General features: G+C 34.5%; 1 protein-coding gene across 4 annotated transcripts in view; it reads right to left on the bottom strand.

Moving 5' to 3' along the window:
- Nucleotides 1-23706, bottom strand: part of LOC123317996 (glutamate receptor ionotropic, kainate 2) — a 227011-nt gene that overhangs the window by 125745 nt on the left and 77560 nt on the right. For all 4 annotated transcript variants that reach the window (XM_044904641.1, XM_044904642.1, XM_044904643.1 and 1 more), the window contains 3 exons: nucleotides 21095-21256; nucleotides 17568-17720; nucleotides 16761-16979 (listed from right to left, as the gene is read on the bottom strand). In XM_044904641.1, the coding sequence (XP_044760576.1) occupies nucleotides 16761-16979; nucleotides 17568-17720; nucleotides 21095-21256 (534 nt within the window). The remainder of the gene's footprint in view (nucleotides 1-16760; nucleotides 16980-17567; nucleotides 17721-21094; nucleotides 21257-23706) is intronic.

Raw genomic sequence — 23706 nt, 5'->3', positions numbered from 1 at the left:
GATGACGTTGTTGCGTTTATTCAAGCTATTTAATATGTAGCCTGTAGGGCGTCCAGCTTTCGCTTCCGTAAAGGGGCGTTGGGAGGACCACTGCTTTGTAAACAGCCGTCTTGGTCTTCAGATTGAGGTCGTGATTTTGAAACACTCTATCCTTTAGTTTCCAGAATTCCCGTGATGCCGAATTGATACGGTTGTGTATTTCCGTGTCAAGGTTAGCCCTAGTATTTATGAAGCTTCCCAAGTATTTGAATTGCTCGACTTGTTCTAGAATTTCATTTTCCAAGCTGATATCTGTTGGAAGGCTTTCTGGCGGACTTACCAGGATTTTGGTTTTGTCGATATTGAGTCTAAGGCCTAAAGCTTCGTATATATAATTATGTAATCGCACCCCATATTAATTCAATGTAACTTATCCAGATTAACCATAAGCTTTGTATATGACTATGTTGCAGCCTGCAAAGTCAGCAGTGAACACCTGCAGTGCTGAGTCACATCCTTTAGATAAGATATTTGTATAAAAGCATCTTCTTCCTTGCCTTCATTGAAGAAATAGATCTAGAGCCTTAGTCGATAGTCATAGTTTACACAGAATATTCAAATATTCTCTATTGTAAATAAAGTGTTTTTTTAAAAACCAAGTCTTCATCCCAAAATTCATAATTGGCGACGAGGTGATGGGATTGTGCCAGGTCTGAAGAAGAAGTGAATAGTGCCAGTCCAGTGTACCAGCTCCAGATCAGATACCTGTTGGTTTCAACCATCAAGCACACCCTGAAGAACCAGTGGAAGAAGACCAGGGAGTCCGATTGACGGAGTAGCAACCTCAACGAGTTCAAGACTATCGGTGAGCATTTCCTATTTCTCCCCAGTTTCCCTTATCTGGTAAAAAATTAGTAAACTTGTATAGTTTTTTCTAGGTTTCTTTAGAAAACCGATTTTCAAAAGTTTTTCCTAGGTTTCTTTACTAAGAAACAACCGATTACTATTTTAATATTGATAATTTATCTTGATACCGTAATTACTCTATAATATTTAATATTTTTATATTTCACGATTACGTCGATAAAACATTTTTCGGGTCGTAAAAAGAAAATAAATAAGATGGCACAAGAGAGAATAGATTTGTCACTAGCTGAAAAATTTGGTATGCTCTTGGCTAAATTTTCTGGTATTGAAAATGAACTTCATTCTTTCATTAAAAGTTCCGAACAATATCTATTGATGTTTGCGGATGAAAATCAAAGAGTAAAGAATTATTGTTATGCTGTCGTTAAATCAAAACTGACCGATAGAGCCCTAGCTGAGGTTTCTACATCTGATGTTCCTGATAATTGGGGATTACTAAAGAACTTTTTATATAGCAAATTCGGTGATAATATTAATTTAGACGTTTTGATTGATAATTTACAATTTTTGACTAAAAAACCTCATGAAGATTTATTAGATTTCATTGATAAAATTATTGCAATGAAAATCAGAATAAATTACAGAATTGATGCCGATTTAATGCCTGATCCAGAGAAACAAATTTATAAATCTAATATTCATAAAATTTGTAAAACCGTGTTAATTTCGAATGCTCCTGTAGAATTGAGAACCTATTTAATTACCAATAATGCACTTTCTTTCGACGAAACGGTCAATGCCGTGAAGGATTATCTGTGCAATATGGCACAATATGAATTATTAGATAAGAGCCGTCGCACCAAGAATATGCAACCGTCGAATAAAGCATTCAATAATCAGTCGACGTACCGAAATAATTATTCGTTCAATCATCAGCCGAGAAATAATTTTAATAGATTTTATAATAATCAGCATAATTTTCCGTCTCAGCCGATTCAGATTCAACAGCGGTCAGTGAAAACTCATTATCCTTCATATCGTGAAACTTTCGAAAGATCAAATCCACAACGAAATCAAAATATTAATGTTTTCAAGCCTAACCCTAATTATAGAAATAATAGTCCGCCTGAAAAAATGTCTATACAGACTAGAAACTACCCGCAAAAACGAGCAAATTATTCCACGCAATATAATGTTAATCCACAACGAAACTTTTATAATAATCGCAATGAAAATTATCCAAATATTAATAATCATCGTAATGAAAATATTCCTAATTTTACGTTCGAAGAATTAACTCACGCTGAAGAAGAAAAGCGAAAAGAGAATTTCTATAGTCAATCAAAACCTTCTACGTCAAAGATGCAACCCAATCAAAATTTTCGTCAATCAGCCGAAAAACTCGCATTGACTTAAACCAAACGTTAGAATATCATAATCAATTACCCTATGTAGAATTTGAATATCCTAAGTGTAAATTATTAATTGATAGTGGATGTTCAGTTTGTCTAATTGATCCAAAACTCGCTTATAATAATTTTAAAGAAAATATTTTTAGAGAAGATACAACCCTTACTGCATGTTTCAGATCTCAAACGTCAAACGAAAAAGTTTTATTGCCTTTATTTTCCGAATTAAAAATGAATGATTGTCATCCCTTTGTTCTTTATAAATTTCATAAAAATTATGATGGTCTAATAGGAGCAGATTTTCTCAATAAATACGATTTGAGAATTTATTTCGAAAATATGGTTTTAGAAAATGATTTTTGTCAAATCCCTTTTAAATATCAACAAGTTTGTCAAAATCCAACAAGAATTCCTATAGATTTGAGTCATTTAGAACCCAAAATAAAAAGTCAACTTATCAAAATCTTTCAAACTAATGATAAAGTCCTTCAATTGCCGGGTCAACCATTGAATTTTTCAAGTAAAATAAAACACAGAATTAGTTATCGTTATCCAGAGATTCATCGTGAAGAGGTGAAAAACCAAATTGAAGATTTACTAGAAAAGAAAATAATCAGACCGAGTATATCTCCTTGGTCATTTCCCGTAGTAATTGTTCCTAAAAAACAGGACTTATCCGGAAAAACTAAATGGCGTATGGCCATAGATTATAGAAAGTTGAATGAAAAAACTATTGACGATAAGTATCCATTACCCCAAATTGACTCTATCTTAGACAAACTCGGTAACAAAAAATATTTCACAACCTTAGATTTAGCATCCGGATTTCATCAAATAGAGTTGGATGAAAATTCGATTGAAAAAACTGCTTTTACTGTCGAAAACGGACATTATGAGTTTTTAAGAATGCCTTTCGGTCTTAAGAATGCGCCAGCAACTTTTCAGAGATTAATGAACGAAGTTTTGAAAAATTTTATTGGAAAGATATGCTATATTTATATGGATGATATAATTATATTTTCAGAAACTATTGAACAGCATTTAGCTGATATCCATAATATTCTAGAAACACTTGCATAAGATAATCTGAAAATTCAGTTAGATAAATGTCATTTCTTTAAAACAGAAATTGAATTTCTTGGTCATGTGATTACCCCTGAAAGAATCAAACCAAATCCAAATAAATTAGAAGCTATTCAAAATTATCCTATTCCTAAAACACAGAAGGAAATTAAATCTTTCCTTGGTCTTATAGGATACTACAGAAAATTCATTCCCAATTTTGCAAAAATTACCAAACCATTGACAATGTGTTCGAAAAAGAATGCAAAAATCAATATTGATAATTCTGATTATATTGAATCCTTTGAATTATGCAAAAATAATTTATTGAATCACCCAATAGGTACTCCGATATCCCGATTTTAATGCTTCCTTTGTTTTGACAACTGATGCGTCAGGTTTTGCGATAGCTTCAGTTTTATCTCAAGGAGAACCACCTGATGATCTTCCGATCGCCTACGCAAGTCGTACTCTAAATCCCGCTGAAACTCGATATAGCACAATAGAAAAAGAATTATTATCAATTGTTTGGTCATGTAAACATTTTCGACCATATCTCTACGGAAGGAAATTCACGATCTATACAGATCATAAACCATTAATTTGGCTATTTTCGTTAAAAGAACCGAATTCAAGATTAATGCGCTGGAGAATCAAGTTAGAAGAATACGATTATGAAATCAAGTATAGAAAAGGATCGATGAATAATGCCGATGCATTAAGTAGAATTATATGGAAATCTGACAATGAGAAAACGTATGAAAACTTCTTAAAATTAAATGAAAATAATAATATTCCTTAATCAAATAATGTTAAAGAAAAAGAAGGTAATTTATTTGAAGCTCCAAAAAAGTATTCATTTGCACACTGTGTATCTAGAGATCTAGAAATGAGTAAAGGAATCGCGTCAATTTTTAAAAATAAATACGGAAATGTAGATGAATTAAAGCTACAAAATAAGGGTATTGGTGAAGTCGCGTCTATTAGAAAAGACAATAAGAATATTTATTATTTAATAACAAAAGAATTTTATTTTAATAAACCTAATTGTTTTTGAATGTTTAATCAAGCTTAAAGAATTATGCGAATATAATAATGACAAATATTTAGCATTACCGCGATTAGCAAGTGGTCTAGATAGATTGGAATGGTCATGCATTTTCAATATGATCAAATATATTTTCAACGAATCAAAAATCAATGTAGTTATTTATTATTTATCAAGATCAGAAAACGAGTATATTGAAGAGTTTAATGGAATCGAAGATGACGAAATTTCTTTGATAATATAATATAATATAATAAACAATAGCATCAAGAATTACATGCCTCGTCAACAAAATTAAAAATTCATTTCAGTTCTTGAAGAACTCCTCAAGGGAATATATCGTATTTTCCAAGAGGATTCTCTTCACAGTATTCTTGAAATTTCTCTCTGACAGCGTCTTCACTGATTCAGGCAGCTTGTTATAGATTTTTGGGCCCCAGAAGTCAACACCCTGTTGTGAAAATTTCCGTCTGTGGAATGCTGAGCTGATCTCTTGCTCTAGTATTGAAGTGGTGATATAGGCCATTGGATGGAAAATGGTCCAGGTTTTTATGAACATATGCAGCACATTCAAGGATATATACTGCTGGTATGGTCAGAATCCCCAACTCTCGGAAAGGAACCCTGCAGCTGTCTGATTGTTTAAGATTCATGATTATTCTAATAGCCTTTTTTTGGAGAATCAGAAGGTCATGGATCAGTGGTGAGGTGCCCCATAGGAGTATTCCATACGTTGCCACAGAATGGAAGTTGGCAAAATATGCAATCAGGGCTGCCTGCCTTGAAGACACTTTATTTACTGTGGATATTGAATATACAGATACAGATAGCTTCTTCTTCATTTCCTCAATATGTGGCTCCCATGACAAAACTCCGTCCATAGTTATTCCAAGGAGTTTGATAGTGTTCTCCTTCTTACTTCTTATTTGCAATTTCTGGGTCTTGGATTCATTGATGGATAGACAGTTGGAGTGGAACCAATTGCCTGAAGTCGCGTGCACATATCTCTCTAAGAGCTGTATCTGCTCAACACCAGCATCCCTCATAAAAAAGGAGGTGTCATCTGCAAAGAGAAGGGTTCTTAATATTCTCTTGGATGTTTCCATACTTAAGTTCAGATCATTCATGTAAATAATGAAGAGCAGAGGTCCAAGAATTGACCCTTGAGGGACCCCTGTTGATATGCTTTTTATCTGCGATAGGAGATCATTCCATAGTACTTGCTGTTCTCTGTTTGATAGGAAAGAACAAACCAACTTCAAAGCTGAACCATCCAAACCATAGTACCGCAGCTTGCTAACCAGAATTTCATGGTTTACCGTATCAAAAGCTTTTGTTAGGTCTTTGGAAATTATTTGTGATATCGATTTTTCATCCATAGCTTCAATAATCAGGTTCATCAGCTCAAGGAGCATTGTCGATGTCGATTTGGCGTGTCTGAATCCGTGTTGTTGGTTGTTCAAAATTTCATTGTCCTCAAAATACTTAAGTAGTCTCGTTTTTATTATCTCTTCCAAGATTTTGGATATGACAGGTAAAATAGCAATAGGTCGATAGTTTGATGGGTCACATTCTTCACCTTTTTCATGTATTGGTATGATTTTTGCTTTTTTCAGTTCAAAAGGAAAGACACCTTCAGCTAGACATTTATTGAAAATCATTGTGAGGGGTTGAGATATTTCGTTGCATATCGCTTTGATAAATTTGGTGTTCATTCCATTTACATCTGTAGTGTCTTTGCTCTTGATGCCTTTGATGGTGGTTATCATTTCAAACTCGGTGATATGTTGAAATTCACTCAAATCACTGTTTCTTTGGCTGGTCTGTTTCAGTAATCTGATGGCCTCGTTTTTGTTTCCGGCGATATCTTTGGTAATTTTTTCATGTATGGTAGAGAAGTAATCATTCAGGTTGTCAGCACTAAGTTCTTGATTCCGTCCTCTAGGCTTCTTTGTTGAGGTTTCATTCTTTATAATAGACCAAATGGCTTTGCTTTTATTTTTCGAGTTATTAATCAGTTTTTCATTTCGTTTTTTCTTGATCTCTTCTATAATTTTCTTTTGTTTTTCTTTACACCTCTTATATTCACTATATATTTCTTTGGAACGAGTTACTCTAAACAAAGTGTCGAGTATTTCCAATCTTTGCCTAACCTGTATAAACCTCTCATCAGCCATGATGATATTCTTGTTTGTAAGAGTTTGTACCCTTTTCTGTTTCTCAGGGAACTCTATTTCGTACCAGTTTCTTAGTTTATGAAAGAAGAAATTGAAGCTCTCTTCCGCTGAAGCGATGAGAGGGCTAGTTTCCAGTCAACAGAGTTAAGCTTATCCCTGATGTTGTTTATTCCCTGTTCAGTTACCCGCCTATACTTCTTTTTACCGTCGGTTTTTTTAATATTCATCTTCTCCGATGGAAAGGTTATGATCTGAGCAAGATGGTCCCCCATGTGCAGATTGGCCGTTCTACTGGAGTCGGAGTCAAAGTTTGAGAAAATATTATCTATACATGTTGAACTTTCTGTGGTCATCCTTGATGGTTCATTCATCTGATATTTACAATTATAACATCTGAATAGGTTTAGCAGTTTTCTCCTTTCTCTGCTGTCAACCAAAATATCCACATTGAAATCGCCACATATAATCCATCTATATTTGACATACTCTCGCTGCATACTGACTTCCCGTAATATTTCATCTGTTTTTTCTATGAATTGGTCCAAATTTGCCTTCTGGGATCTATATATGCTAAGAACAATCAATTTCTCCTCAGGTATTTCCACAGCTGCCATTTCTGATAGAAATTCTTCTTTGAAATTTTGAAAATACTGTATATTTTTGTGCTTCAATGAACTACGAATCAGTATTACGGTGCCACCATTTTTGTGGTTAGATCTACAGAAGAAATCTACGATTTTATAATTTCCTGTATTTATTTTACTGAATATTTCACTATCTTTTTCACTGACCCAATGTTCGGTAATACACACAATATCAGGAAGAATCTCATTCAGTGTATAATTTAATTGATCTAATTTATTCCTGATGCATTGTATGTTGAGATTTAAAACTGTTAAGTTCAAGGGCTCTGTACTGTTTGAGACTTGGTTGGATCTGGTTGAAAATTTACTATCGAAGATATACTCGGTGAACTCCTGTTGTAGTTGAAACTGAATCGTGCAAAAGCAACACCTACAGGCCAAAAATCAGAATTATATACTTTTTCTTTATGTTCAAAGTCAACACCTATTTGAAAGCATTCATTATCAGTTATTTTATGATATGTGTTTATTTTATTAACTATGATAGTTTCTTTTTTTATTGGTTTCAGTTTTTCTATGAGATAAGACCTTATAATTTCCTCTGTCACTCCTGTTTTGACTCTAGAGACGAAAAGCCATACTCGTTTATTCTGAATTTCTCTACCTTGAAAGTTGATTTGGGTGTCGTTACTTGTTGCTGTTCCAGTCATTTTTGGTCGTCTTGTTTTAGGTATCTTCATGACAGGTTCCCAATCATTTGAAGAATTTTTGTTGTTTACATTTTCCGTTATATCGATTTGTTTATTTTCCAGGGTTGGTAATTTGAGGTTATTATGGTTATATGTTCTGTCATTTATTATCTTCTGTGATTGTAGTTCAGTTGTAGGCGTCAATTTTTGGTTTGATAGTATTTGAATTTTGAGGTTTTGTTTATTATTTGTTGTTGTTTCTGTATTTTTATTCGATGGTCCACTTTCTGTAGCATTTTTGAGCACAGAACTATAAGCATGTTTCGAAGTTGACGTCTGAGACAGTGGAATGTCAACATTGTTTTGAGTCCTTTTTTCTGTTTTTGTTTCCACGATTTTTTCTATAGGTCTATTTTGTAGCAGCGTAATTTTTTCAGTTAAAAGTCTGTTATTTTCCTTCAGGATAATGTTTTTATCACTTATCTCATTGATGAGAAGTTCTTTATTTTTTTGAAATTCTATTAGAACATATTTTAAATGCTCAATCTCCTTCTGCAGTAATTGATTTTCATACCTCATTTTTGTATTTTCCTCCCTGAGTTGTATTTCTAATTCTCGAACTAATTCGTTATCCATTTCACTTGCTGGTTTATCACAGCACTTAACATAAACTTCATTCAGGAATGATAACACTTTTTTGTCTGTTAATCTTCTTGCACAAGAATCATGGAACAGAGCTCCACAATTTTTGCAGGTAAACGACGTATACGCCTTTTTAGCACAGCATTTATAGTATCTTAATTTTTTTTGGTAATTTTTCACCTCAGAATCAGTACCCTCTTCAGAGCACTGATCTAACGCGTCATTCACATTTTCCGCCATATTTTCATCATATGATATGTGATTAATCACATATCAGATGATGAACTAGACGAATGTGTTGAACTTTTAATTAACCCTAATGAGGAATTACCAGTTTTAGAAAATGAAGATTTAAGTGAATTAAAGACAGGAAACGTTATTATACGTAGCGATATCACAGTTCACAGTGGTATTGAAAACCCCATTTTAGAAATTCCTTACACTGAAAGAAGCGTAAATGCCTATCCGTTACAAATTATTTTCAAAACAGCATCGAATTTTAATGTTACGAAAATTAAATTATTTGGAGATAAACTCAGATTCAGAGTGTCCATTAATTCAATTGATAAAGATATTTTTCAGTTTATCAAAGAATTCGTACGACCTAAAAAGTCATACACAATATATTTTGCGTCTCAGGAATTGGAAAAACCTTTTATAAACATTTTACATAATAAATTCGATTATAAAACCCTCAATTTCAAAATTTCAAATATTATACTAGAAGATATAGAAGATAAAGAAGAACAACTTTTGAGAATTCAACAATATCATGAAATCAAGACTATTCATCGTGGCTTAAGGGAAAATTTAATAAGTTTGAGAAAAAAGTATTATTGGCCGAATATGAATAAAGATGTTCAAAATTATATTAATGCATGTGAAATTTGTCAAAAGAATAAGTACGAAAGAACACCCATTGAATTACAGTTTAAACCAAACCCGATAGGATCAAAACCTTTCACACATATTTATTGTGATACTATAAGATTTGGACAAAATTATTGCTTGAGCATAGTAGACTCATTTTCAAGGTTGGGTCAGTGTTACCCTTTACTTCAGAAAACGGGAACGGAAATTGTTAATAAATTAATAATGTTTTTCAGTCATTATGGCATTCCTATAAAAATAATCTGTGACAATGGACTTGAATTTAAAAATAGCGTAGTACAAGATTTTTGCAGAGTTCATCAAATTGAAATTCATTATATTACTAATTACAATCCTAATTCAAACGCTCTAGTGGAAAGATTCCATTCAACCCTGATCGAACAAATGAGAACTATTGAATCCAAAAACTCCACATTCCCAAGTAAATTGGCACAAGCCTTGTTAAGTTATAATAATTCAAATCATTCCAGCCTAGAATTAACACCCATGCAAATAATAAAAGCAGATCTAAATTATTCTTTACCAATCGAAAAAACTCACAATGAGAAAATTCAAAATTACGTTGAGAATTATATTGAGAATTTAAATGATATAACGAAACACTTGGAGAAAAATCAAAAGAGGGCAACCGAAAAGTTAGATAAATTAAATGAAAAACGTTCAGCAAAAAGTACTTATGAATTAAATGAAAACCCAACTTTTATCAAAAATCCAATAACGCGTAAACTTGATCCCGTATACAAAAAAGTAGACGTTCGCGAAATCGATACACATAGAATTCAGGATAATAAAAATAAACACAATTATCATAAGAAAATTTTAAAACAAAGAAAAAAGTAGTTGAATATTTTGTTTCAGATCAAGATGAAATACGTCACATTTATTTTCATAATACTCGAGGCAGTAGAATTAATAACGAACCTCACAATTATTCCCTTAGAAAATAATATTCTTCCAATTTTATTAGGAAAAGCCTACATTACAAAAAGGCATATACAGTTGATTTATTATATTGATTTGAGTCAAATTGAAGATTTAATACTCAAATATCAAAAAGAGATTGATCATTTCAAAAATAAACAACTAGGGTTTTCTCAGACAGCACATTATCAGTATTTACAGCATTCAAATTTAATAAAAGTAAAAACATTAGAAGAACTTTTAACTCAGAGAATTAGAGAAAAAAGAGGATTGATTAATGTTGGAGGCAAAATATCAAAGATATTATTTGGAACATTAGATTCTGATGACGAAGAGCTTTACCAAAGTTATTTTGAAAGTATAAAGAAAAACGAAGAGACACTTATGAGGAATCAAAAACAAATTGCTACTATTATAAATGACTTGAAAAATAAGTACATTAATAAATTTCAGAAACTAACTGAAAATTTCAAATTGCTTCGAACTGTACCTCAATTAGAACGTATTGAACAAATGCATCTCATGAATTTTGAAATTAAAGACATCAAAAATATTTTGGATGAGATTCAAACAGCAGTGAGCTTTGCAAGATTGCACATCCTGCATGAATCTATTCTCCCTTACACAAAATTTGCGGAAATTGTCAAAAACGATACTATCATTCCAATGCATCATTTAAAAGATTATTTTCAGATATGTCATACCAAAGTCATTTTCAAAGAAAAAACATTGTTATTTCTAATTTCAATTGCAACGGTTTATGAGGAAAAATATAATCTATAAAAGTTTTTCTATATCCCTCAACGGAATTTGTCCCTTCCTTTCACAAGCCCCTATATGCTCACTCGAGACGAAGAACTAAGATGGTCCACGAAACAATGTCATCAAGTAGAGGAAGACTACCTCTGTGATCAAGATTCCCTCGACAGGCCTCCAGAATGCATGAAAAATGTTTTGAAAACTCATTTAGAAAGCTGTCCCAGAAGAGAATCACCCTCAACACCAAATTTAAAAACATTGGAAGATGGAAATATTTTATCGATTAATAATTTGGAAATTCAAGAAAAATGCCCACAGCGGACAAAGTATCATTTCACTCCGCCAATGGCTATAATCCAGTCCAAGTGTATTATTAGTAACAATCAAAAGGAAATTTACCCCATTCAAGTTAAAAACGAAGAAAAATACATCGTTCTACCAAAACCTATATTTTTTACTAATCACTCCAAGGAAGAAGAGAAAGAAATCTTCAACTTCAAGGATGAAGAGATTCCAAATATCCAGCTAGAAGAAATTGAAGACTGGAAATGGAATTCATCAATATCAACATTTATGATTATTTTGATTCTTATAATAATTTTAACAGTTATTTGGGTAATTTGTAAAGTTTTTCATAATTTTAAAGCTACACCTCAAAGAGGTGATACCTTTATCCAAAGGGGGGAGGAATTATGTAATCGCACCCCATATTAATTCAATGTAACTTATCCAGATTAACCATAAGCTTTGTATATGACTATGCTGCAGCCTGCAAAGTCAGCAGTGAACACCTGCAGTGCTGAGTCACATCCTTTAGATAAGATATTTGTATAAAAGCATCTTCTTCATTGCCTTCATTGAAGAAATAGATCTAGAGCCTTAGTCGATAGTCATAGTGTACACAGAATATTCAAATATTCTCTATTGTAAATAAAGTGTTTTTTTAAAAACCAAGTCTTCATCCCAAAATTCATAATTATATGTTTATAGGTGTCCAACATTATCTGTAGATCCTCCGAGCTGCTAGCGATAAGTGAACAGTCGTTTGCATATTGAAGTCCAGTGATAAACTTGGTACTGGTTTTTGCTCTGAGGCGCTTCAGGTTAAACAGGCCTCCATCAAATCTGAATCTTATCCCAACACCTCTTACAGGCATACTCATGTCAGCAATCATCGACACAGCTATGGCGAAAATATTGAACATTAAAGGCGCTAATACGCAGCCTTGTTTTATTCCAGAGTTGGTTGAGAAATGGTCGGTTGTAGAACCATTGTGCTGTATTCTAGCGGTGTTGTTGGTATGAAGGCTTTCACACAATGCTAAGAATTTTTCGGGTACTCCAAGACGTGCCATGATTTTCCGTAGCGCTCTCCGATTCACCGAATCGAACGCCTTACTTAAATCGATGAAGGCTGAAGAGATCCTTGATTGTTGTTCACGGGCCTTCTCTTGCAGCTGTCGCAGTGTGAAAATTAGGTCCACCGTACCTCGATTTGGTCGAAAGCCGCACTGGGATTCAGGCAATAGCTTCCCCAAGAGAGAATTTTACCGGCCACACTAAGCAACGATATGCCCCTGTAGTTGTTGCATTTCGACGTATCGCCTTTGTTCTTATAGAGGTTGATAACTAAAGCGTCTCTGAAGTCTTGTGGCACATCTCCCTGTTCCCAGATCTTGCGGAATAGTGTTAGGAGACAATTGACAATGTCTTCATCCAAGGCCTTGAATATCTCCGCTGGAATGCCGTCTAGACCAGGTGACTTATCATTTTTCATATTTAATCGCACTTATGATTTCCGACATTGAGATTTCGTCATCAAGCGATGTCATCGGACTATACGCAGGTCTAAAATACACAAATCCGGGTCGTTATTTTGATTCAAGATCTGTGAGTAATGCTCCTTCCATCTTTCGAGAATTTTTCTATCTATGTCCCTCTATGTAATATTTCAGTGACGAACAGCCGTACGAAAATAGATTAGGGACGAAAATTACTTGTTTTCAAAAGAATCGAATTTTCGTTGAAAATTACAACGTAGAATTTTTGTTTTGTTTGAGTCGACGAAAATAGTTATTTATGTACCATGGACAAATTGTTCATTACAGTCGAGCCCGTAAAAGCAGGCAAACCATAAAAACGGTTTTTTGCCTAGAGCCTTTACATTTTTTCGTCAACCTCACATACCTTTATGAAAGTACATGAGTAGTTACCCGTTTGATGACCTCATCTAGGTCGCTGAATTTGCAAATTCCCTCAGCTGTGGATTAGTGTTAGTAATATCCATATTGCTATCACTACCCATTCTTAATTCTTCTTACATTAAACCACGCACCGAATTCAATCGTGAAATCTAGCTGATTTCGTGAAGAAATAATTTGATAATTTCAAAAAAGTAATTCATTCACTCTTCTATCTTATAATAATAATAATAATAATAATAATAATAATAATAATAATAATAATAATAATAATAAGTCCTTTATTTCCAACAGGTTAACACCCAATTACAGGAAAATTGTGAGAAATCATCAGAAATTTATACTAACGTATGACAGCATAGGCATGAAACAAAAATTTGTAATGTTAAACATGAAAAATGACCAAACCCATAAACATAAAAAAAAAAATCCAACCGAATATCAACTGACCCCCATGAGAAAAAAAAATTGTACAGAATATTGCGAACAAAAAATTTCTACTCAATAGAATTAACATATATGTCCACTATTTTATCTATAGAATCAACAGTTACATCACACTTATCAGCCACAGTATTGTAAATATTACACATAAAATTAATTGGTGATTGTAGGTTCAGATTAGTCCTACCAGAGTTCAAATAAAACAAATGTCTATTTCTAGTTTCTAACCGTGGAATAAAAATTGGTAACTTCTCTAACAATGCCGGGCAATCAATCCTGTTGTTCAGCAAATTGTAAACAGTTTTAAGGGCTAATACAGCCCTCCTGATCTCCAATGTTTGTCCATTGAACCTTTCCAGTAGACGTCTGTGATTACACCCTATTGGAGGATATACAGAGTCTTCCCTCCAAACCAGAAATTTACAGAATTTACGCTGAACGTTCTCCAACTGATCCCCATGACACCGGTATATAGGTCGCCAAATAAGGCTGGCGTACTCGAGTCTACTTCTTATCAACGAATTGAAAAGGGATAGAAGAGTTTTAGTGCTTGCGAAATACACACTGTTACGAACTATAAAACCGTATACTCTGAATGATGACGATATCAGATTTTCAATGTGAGGTACAAAAGAACATTTTTCATCAAATATCACACCTAAATCCCTAATCTGTGTAACACGTGCCAGCTCTTTTCCACCAATATTATACGGATACATAATAACATTTTTTTTACGAGTATAAGACATTACCTGACATTTATTTATATTTAAGTCTAAGTTATTGAGATTGCACCAGCGATACAATTGATCAATTGCTAGTTGTAATGTGGCACAGTTGAGAATAGATATTATCCTGAGATAAAACTTGAAATCATCCGCAAATAATAAACCCAAAACTTTAATTTCATCCAGTAAGTCATTGATGAACAGTATAAACAATAATGGGCCCAAATTTGAGCCCTGGGGAACTCCGGATGATGCAAGAAACAAAAATGAATTAGAGTTCTCCACCCTGACATATTGTCTCCTGTTTGAGAGATATGAAGTGATGAGTCCCAACAAACTGTCCGAAAATCCATAAATATACTTCAACTTCATAATAAGCCGTCGATGATCCACACTATCAAATGCTCTACTAAAGTCAGTGTAGATAACATCTAGTTGCCCAGACTGGTCTAAGATCTCGACCAGTGTCTGTGAAAACACCGCCAAGTTTGTTAGACTCGAGCGATGCGGTATGAATCCATGCTGTTCACATATTATTTTGTTTTTAATTTCCGGAAATATACGTCTGTGCAAGATGATCTCGAAAATCTTAGAAAAGTTTGACAATATAGAGATGGGTCTATAGTTGGTCACGTCAGATTTGTCTCCCTTCTTCAAAACTGGAATGATTTTTGAAAGTTTCCAAATTGAAGGATATACACCCGTTCTCAAGGATAAATTAAAAATGTGCATGAGTGGTACCGCCAATACACGTATACAATCCTTAACAAGAAAACTCGGTATTCCATCGGGACCAGCTGTATTTTTGTTTTTCAATTTCTTGGCCGCCGATATTAAATCATCTTCACATACGGAATCAATATGAACAAGAGATGAGTCAGCCACGCGGGCAAAATCTTCAGACGGCACAGACCGCGGACTCCGATAAACACTCTCAAAATACCTAGCAAACGTGTCTGCAATATTACGCGCTCCGCTATTAACATTTCCATCAGTATCCCCCAACTCACCCGGAATACGAGAATTACCCTTTCTGTCATTTATGAAGGTCCAAAACTGAGCCGGGTCCGACATAATTTTCTGTTCTGTTGATTGAACATAATTAGCATGAGCAATGGATATACTAGATTTTAACAATTTTCTTAGTTGCTTATATTCACTGTAATAAGAAATCATTTTTGTATTTTTGAACCGTTTCAAAGCTTTCTCTTTCCTGAACACAAGACCGACAACCTCAGCATTGTACCACATAGGAAAACGTCTCCTTCTAGAAGACTTACGAGGAACTGTTCTATTAAAAATTTCATGAAGCACGGAGTACAAAACTTCGCAGGCCTCCTCTGAATTGACCCGATTTAACAAAATTCCTGACCAGTCAACATCGAGAATCATCCTATACACCGTCAAGAAATCAGCTTTTCTAAAATTAAATTCATTAGTACTATTATAGTGATCAATTCCGATATCTCGACGACGCACAGATACACTCTCAAGAACGAAGTGAATAGGAGGATGGTAGGGATCAACATTTACAAGCGAAAATGTATCCTCCAGAATATTACATTTTATGTTAGAAAATACAAGATCCAGCAGTCTCCGCTTTACATTCAAGATGTTATTGAACTGCCTCAATTCCAATATTTGGGAAAACAATTTTAAAGCTAAAGTTTTACTGTCCAATGAATCCTCAATATACAGTGTGGCATTAAAGTCGCCAACAATTAATAAGCCACCACTGAGCAAAATATCCTGTGATGCCAGAATATCAAAAAATAACTCATATGTACGGTTCTCAGTACTTGGAGGAATATATAAAACAATTATAATCAAAGTAGAATACTTCAGTTTTACCTTACAACAGACAAAATCAATAGTTGGAACACACCTTCTCACATTATTTAAGTCAATAAGAGTTGCATTATATTTACTATGTACAGCCAGCAATACACCACCACCTCTCCTCGCTCCAGTTGCTACTTGATCTCTATCACAACGAAAGACATCATAACCCACAGGAAACAGCTCCGAATTCGAAGTCTCATTCTGCAGCCAAGTTCCACTTATGGCCACCAAATCAAAGTCACCACTCTCTTCTTATATTTATATAATATATATATATATATATATATATATATATATATATATATATATATATATATATATATATATATATATATATATATATATATATCTTATATTTATATCTTAGTAAAGAACGGCCGTACGACAATTATTTTCGGACTAAAAGTATTTTCCTTCAAAAGAGTCGACTTTTCGTTCGGAAATTAGTAGTTAAAATGTGATTTTTTGTTTATGTCGACGAAAAAATATATCTCACTGCGCAATCCTACTAACTCACCAGTATTGTTGTGACAATAAATGTTTTGTTTTGAATGAGCTCCACAATTTGAGTATATTGTTCTCCATAAGTTCTGGTGAAATTTACACCTTCTGATGAATTCCATGTACCAATTTTCCTCAGTCCATCGCGGGTTAGGTCAATTATATCTAATGCAAAGTCACTACGGAATCCTTCATGATCAAATTTTATCACTCCTGTCAATCCTCTCATTTCTACCTGAAATAGAATACATGATATTGAAAATAATCCTCTCAAATCAAGCAATTTTGGAACTCTTTGAATTGAATCAAACCCATTAATTTATGTAGAGATAGTCGCTTGTATTATGTAGATGGATTTCTAACTATAACTGAAATTTATGTAAATCCTTCACCTGTTTTGAGAACTCAAATGGTTTATGCATATGCACCTCTAGTTTATTTTGTTATGTACTTAATATACGGATGAATAAATTGGTGGATTTGAAAAAATTTGCTTTGTTTTTTCTCTAATATTTTTCAATGGATTAGAATAATTTTTATTTAATGCTATTGCTGCTGATTTATTCGGAGTTTTTATTTTTGATGATATCTCTGGTCAATTTCTACATTTGAATTGTGGTAGAATATATTACAGTGTTTTTGTGAAATAGCATAGATTCACGGCAAGAAGAAGTTAAGTTAATTCACCGGAAATCTTGCTAATAAAGTGAGTTTTTTCTTTAGGTTCCTCAAACATGAAAAAAGAATAGAATATGCTGGAACAAGTTATCTCGAGAAAAAAGTTTGATGTGAGCAATAAACAACTTGTACTCTGAAAACTCACCACTTTCATATAGTTTATCAAACTATAACCATGGGGCCAGGTGTCTACAGCATCACAACTCATTGGTTTTATATCTATCCGTTGACTAGAATCCAAATCATGCAGAGCTTTGGCGAAAAGGTGGACCGCATCATACATTAGAGCTGTTTCTGACTTGAAAAAAAATTTCAATGTTAGAGAATTGAATTTTTCAAGGAGAGATGTGTTGAGTTCTGCAGTAATATAACTACGTATTCAATTGAGAAGCTAACGGCCGGTTTCATAATCAAAACTAAAGTTGCTTTAAGTTTAAAGCTTCCTTCAATTTTACTAACGTCCAGTTTCATAATCGAATTTAACGTCACTTTAAGCTTAAAGCTTCCTTTACTGTCATTTTAAGTAGGGTTAAAGAAAGCTTAGAAATTAAAGGGGCTTTAGGTTTGATTATGAAACCGGCCGTAAAAATGACATTAAAGGAAGCTTTTAACTTGAAGTGACTTTTAATTTGATCATGAGACTGGACGTAATCGAATCAAAAGTCACTTCAAGCTTAAAGCTTTCTTTACGTCCAGTTTCATAATCAAATTTAAAGTCACTTTAAGCTCAAAGCTTCCTTTGATGTCATTTTTAGTAGTGTTAAAGGAAGCCTTATAATTAAAGGGGCTTTAGGTTTGATTATGAAACCGGCCGTAAGTGTCATTTTTAGTAGGGTTACGGCCGGTTTCATAATCAAACCTGAAGTCGCTTTACTTTTAAAGCTTCCTTTAACCCTACTAAAAATGACAGTAAAGGAAGCTTTAAGTGACGTTTAATTCGAGTATGAAACTGGACGTTGAAGGATGCTTTAAAATTAAAGCGACTTTAGGTTCGATTGTGAAAACGGCCGTGAAAATGACAGTAAAAGAAGCTTTAAGCTTAAAGTGACGTTAAATTCGATTATGAAACTGGACGTTATTCTGTCAGATTCTAAAGGTGAGCTCTGGTAGATGCCTTCCATAACAATTATTGCACAAGGGTTGTGTATTGAGGTTCCAAATGCTTTGGGTGCATATTCAATCAAATATTCGATTTTCAATCATAATAATAATACAATAAGAAATGCATCAACATCATATTGGAGAAAAGAGAAGACTTATTAATGTGTTGGACATCTTCGATACCTCATACACTTTAGAGACACGTCGGGCCATACCATTGAAATCATAATATACAGAATATGGCATTTAACTTGAGACAGTAAATTATCTCAAAAATTACGTACTCTGAAAATAGTTATTTTCCTATCAAGTGCGGAAAGTGATACTTGCCCGCACGAAACTGCCGTTGCCCGAACGATGCGAAGCAGAGTTCGGGTAAGCAGTTGAGTGCGGGCAAGACACTTTACGCAAGAGTTAGGAACAATATTTTTTCTACAAGCGCTTGAAATATATAAATATATCAATTGCACGATACAGATCATATCTCATTTGATTAATTCATATAAAATGACAGACGTAATTCTGCATGTCGTTACCATGGGTTACTCATCGTTGACGTTCGGTGCATAGAGACATGATAGAATTTAATTTATTCTATAAGATTTGCGTGCGGGAAAAACCCCTGCTAATCCATTCCCGCACGCAAATGCGTTCGGGAAAGAAATAGCAGGCGTTTTTCCCGCACGTTTTGGAAAAATGACTCTTTGCAACTTGAAATGCGTGCGGGAAAAAGGTTGAACGCGCACGCTTGTAGAAAATAGTTATTTTCCTATCAAGTGCGGAAAGTGATACTTGCCCGCACGAAACTGCCGTTGCCCGAACGATGCGAAGCAGAGTTCGGGTAAGCAGTTGAGTGCGGGCAAGACACTTTCCGCAAGAGTTAGGAACAATATTTTTTCTACAAACGCTTGAAATATATAAATATATTCAATTCACGAAACAGATCATATCTCATTTGAAATTCATAAATAATGACAGACGTATTTCTGCATGTCATTACTATGGGTTTCTCATCGTTGACGTTCTATGCATAGAAACATGATAGAATTTAATTAACTCTATAATATTTGCGTGCGGGAAAAACCCCTGCTAATCCATTCCCGCACGCATTTGCGTGCGGGAAAGAAATAGCAGGCGTTTTTCCCGCACCTTTTGGAAAAGTGACTCTTTGCAACTTGGAATGCGTGCGGGAAAAAGGTTGAACGCGCACGCTTGTAGAAAAAATATTTTTCAAATGAAAGTGGTTAGAAATCGGAGGGAGGGGGGGGGTCTAAATGAACATATTTTCTTTCAACCTTGACCTTGACATAGTTATTTCAAGTTTAAATGGAAAAGTATATTTTCTAGTGCAGATTCTCATTCTTCATGAAGAAGAAGTAACTTTTGTTTGAAACTGTTTTTATCATCGGATTTCAAATCAAAAATATAGGGTGTTTCCAAATTGGACGTGAGCCTTGGAGGAAGTGTTAGTATCACTCATTTGCTGTCGTTTGAACCATATTTATTGGTAATCAAAAATCAACAGTTTCCGAGATATTTGAGTTCTGGTGGTTTTCAAAAAATTTCTCACCTTACTTCATTTTTGTAAATTTTTTCTGCTTTGACCAAGTTTGATTATAATTTTGGATTATTTTTATCATAAAAATATATGAAACTTATGAATAAAGCAAAACTATCCTGTATTAGATGTTGAAAAAGAATGTTTCTTTCTTTCCTGCAAAAAGCAATCATCCAGAATTATTTGGTTCAAATATGGTTAAAAATGCCTGTAAATCGATGACTAAGGATAAACAATACCTGAATTTGAAAGTTAAATTACCTGAAGATATTTCTTATCTCTATTTTGACGTTGACCGAAATCTTGCGGGAATTTTTCTTCTAGCTTTATTTCAGCTGAATGGAATATTACGCGAGGAAAGCCGCGAGTTTGATTTCTTCTTCTGGCGGAATGCCAAGAGTTCACAGGCACGGAGTAAAAGAATAGACTATGATCTTGATTTTACACTAAGAATTGGCTATAAAATACTAACTTTTAAGGCAAAAGAAGTTTTCCATTACAATTACCATCCTGATCCAGGGAGCCGAGGAGCACCCCAGTCTAGAACATCATGAGCCTGATAATCATGAAAGGGCCCCAACAGAGCTTAATCCCTTCGATATCTGACATATCTGGGATAAGTGAATGTTCCTCTAAAGAGTGCGAAAGCCACAATAAGGCTAATATAAAAATGATATTTCTTTCAGTTATCACAAGTCACGAGAGACTTGTGAAGGTTTTCACTCTCAAAAGTAATCGAAATGAACTAACGAATAAAACTAGTTGTTTATGTCTTAAAACCGAACACAACGGAAATACGGTAATTTTTCTTCCTTCTTCTTGATGTCTTGACGTTAGTCATTGACCAGAAGATGAATTTGGAAATATTAATCAATTTCAAATTTGTCAACAATTTTTGTTGTCATCGCGATCATAGAACATTCAATCAATATCATTTCATTTCGCAACTTGTCCGCTGTGAAATGAATAATCCGAGTTCTGAAGTTATTCGTAAGAACTATTCTTCAACATACCCTGATAGCACTCGTCATTTCCCCCGAAGAAGGTTTCATTTCATTTGTGTTCCATTCTTTCAATACGTTTTCTACATCAGCATTCTGAGGGTCCACTAAACGGAAAGCTGTGATGTTAGTGCCACCATGTTTGAAGTCTTCAAGATCAACTGCGTGAAGATCCTGCAAACTCAAATAGATGAACTTTGTTGATAGAACATTCAAACTACAACTTCTTAATTTTGTGTGATACTTCTATCAAGTAATAACCAGCATTGAATGTTTGAAAACTAGAGTTGGAAAACTACACTGGGCCGCAAATTTAATCGGACAAAAAAAATACGCCTGAATTCAAAATTAAATAAATTTTGAGTTTCTCGACCAATAATGTTTATAATTTGACAAGTTGCTGGTGTTTCCATTTTCATCATCCTGATATCGATTCAACGAACGTTTCATGATAAGCATCGAAACATATTGTAGAAAAATTTCAAAACATAATCATATTTCTTAGTACTACATTTTAAGCCCCATCTGTTCTACGCAATTTGTTTTTTTTTTATTTAAACCGATAGTGGAATTTTTTTGGAAGAAACAAACCTCCTTAGACTGCAGAGAAGTATTAACGCTGATGGTACATTAGCGAGTGGTTAGAAGAACATATGATACCTCAAATTCCCTCTACAGGAGGTCATTTTCTGCTTATGCACGACAATGCTCGACACATAGCACAAATAACCAGGCAGTATTTGACGAAAGCCGATGTTCAAGAAATGGCCCTCAAGGAAACTGAATCTCAATCCTATTGAAGATGTGCAGGTACACTATAAAGAAGTGGATTTATGCCGGCCTACTAATAACTGAGACATAAAAAATCAGAAATGACCAAATGAACCAATCTGATTGGTAGAAGCGGAACACGAGATCGTCATCTATTAATTAGATTGCTTATTTTCTTAGGTACTCGGCGGAGGTCATACGGGTGACCTCGAACATTACTAAGAAGCCAATGCCCTTACTACTGGTGAAAACCCAGAATGAGGGCATCTTCGAAATCAAGAGGCTGTACAACATAAATTGTGTTGTCGAACCAAAAAGAACAGCAGGGCCTGGACAGTGCTATCGTTGTCAACGGTATGGACATGCCCAGAGCAAATGCACATTCCCATGGAGGTGCGTGAAATTCTCCGGTAATCACAGCTCCAAGGAGTGTACGCTTACCAGGGAGAATGACGAACGTAATGCTTCTTGCCTTCTTTGTGGAAAACAAGTTCATCCAGCCAGCTACAAGGGATGTAGCGAATGGAAATTGGTGACAAAAAAGAACAAGAGATCGCCAAGATCGAACCAAACCAGCTCGAGGCCAATACAAAATACTCCGAAGCCAGCCCAAAACTCTTCGGAAGTGGAGAAACCCCAAGAAACTGCAAACAAAGCAGTCAAAGAGACGAAGAAACCAGAGAAAAATACGGAAAAGGCAAAAACCGTCAGGAAACAACCAGGAAAGGAATTTCTGGAATCACTGAGGAACTGGATATGTTAACGAAAAACCTCCTCAGCACGATGATGCAGAATTTGGAGAAAGGGATTGAGAAGAAGATGCAGCAAATTATTAAGAATATTCAATGGCTGATACGACGATAAAGAACAATCTCATAATCGTCTCTTGGAACGTCGAAGAGATGAGAGCCCGCAGACCCGAATTCGAAGAACTGATTGAAGAGAAGAGACCGGATGTTATAGCTCTCCAAGAAACAAAACTCAACCCCAACGTTCAGATAGCATTTCCCAATTACGATATCTACAGAGATGATGACCTAACAGCACAGGTTGCGTTGCAATACTGGCTAGAAGGAATATGGATCACCATTTCGACCAAATATTCAATGGTCAAGAAGTAGAAGCAATATCGATTATTGTGAATACCAATCGAGGACAAGTGAAGATTATTTCGAATTATAAATCACCGGATGAGGACATGCTGGAAGAGGATCTAAAAATGCTACTAGAAGGAAGAAACCCGAAAATCATAATTGGTGATCTTAACTGCAAATCGCAGGAATGGAATAGTAGGGTGGAAAATACCAACGGGAGAAGACTGAAGATTTATGCTGAAAAACTTAATGCAGTTGTGATATGACCTGATATACCGACCTACATACCAAGAGTAAATGAACTACACGATGTACTGGACATTGTCGTAATGAAAGACATCACTGAAGAAATCAGCATTGATACAATAGAAGACGGGACTTCAGACCACAATCCCATAGAATTCATAGTGGGACATGGCCCAAGAAACGAAGAAGAGACACAAACCAAGGATCGCACAGACTGGGAGAAATATAAGAATTTACTTCAGGAGAAAATCACGGAAATTTCCCAGATAAACACCCGGGATGAATTAGATGAAGCAGTTGAAAAATTGGAATATCAAATGAAAAAAGCCTATGAAGAAAGCACCAAGAGAATAAGGAAACCAATTCCGAAACATTCACATGGAGATACGCCAAGGGATATAAAGGAACTTATAAAAAAGAACAGAAGACTCAGGAAAATCTACAGAACAACAAAAAGAGAAGAAGACAAGAAGAAACTGAATAAGCATAGTCAGATATTGAAAAATGCTCTAA

The sequence above is a fragment of the Coccinella septempunctata genome, chromosome 7, assembly GCF_907165205.1.
Source record: "Coccinella septempunctata chromosome 7, icCocSept1.1, whole genome shotgun sequence".
In the NCBI taxonomy this organism is placed as follows: domain Eukaryota; kingdom Metazoa; phylum Arthropoda; class Insecta; order Coleoptera; family Coccinellidae; genus Coccinella; species Coccinella septempunctata.
This window is presented reverse-complemented; position numbering and strand designations above follow the sequence as displayed.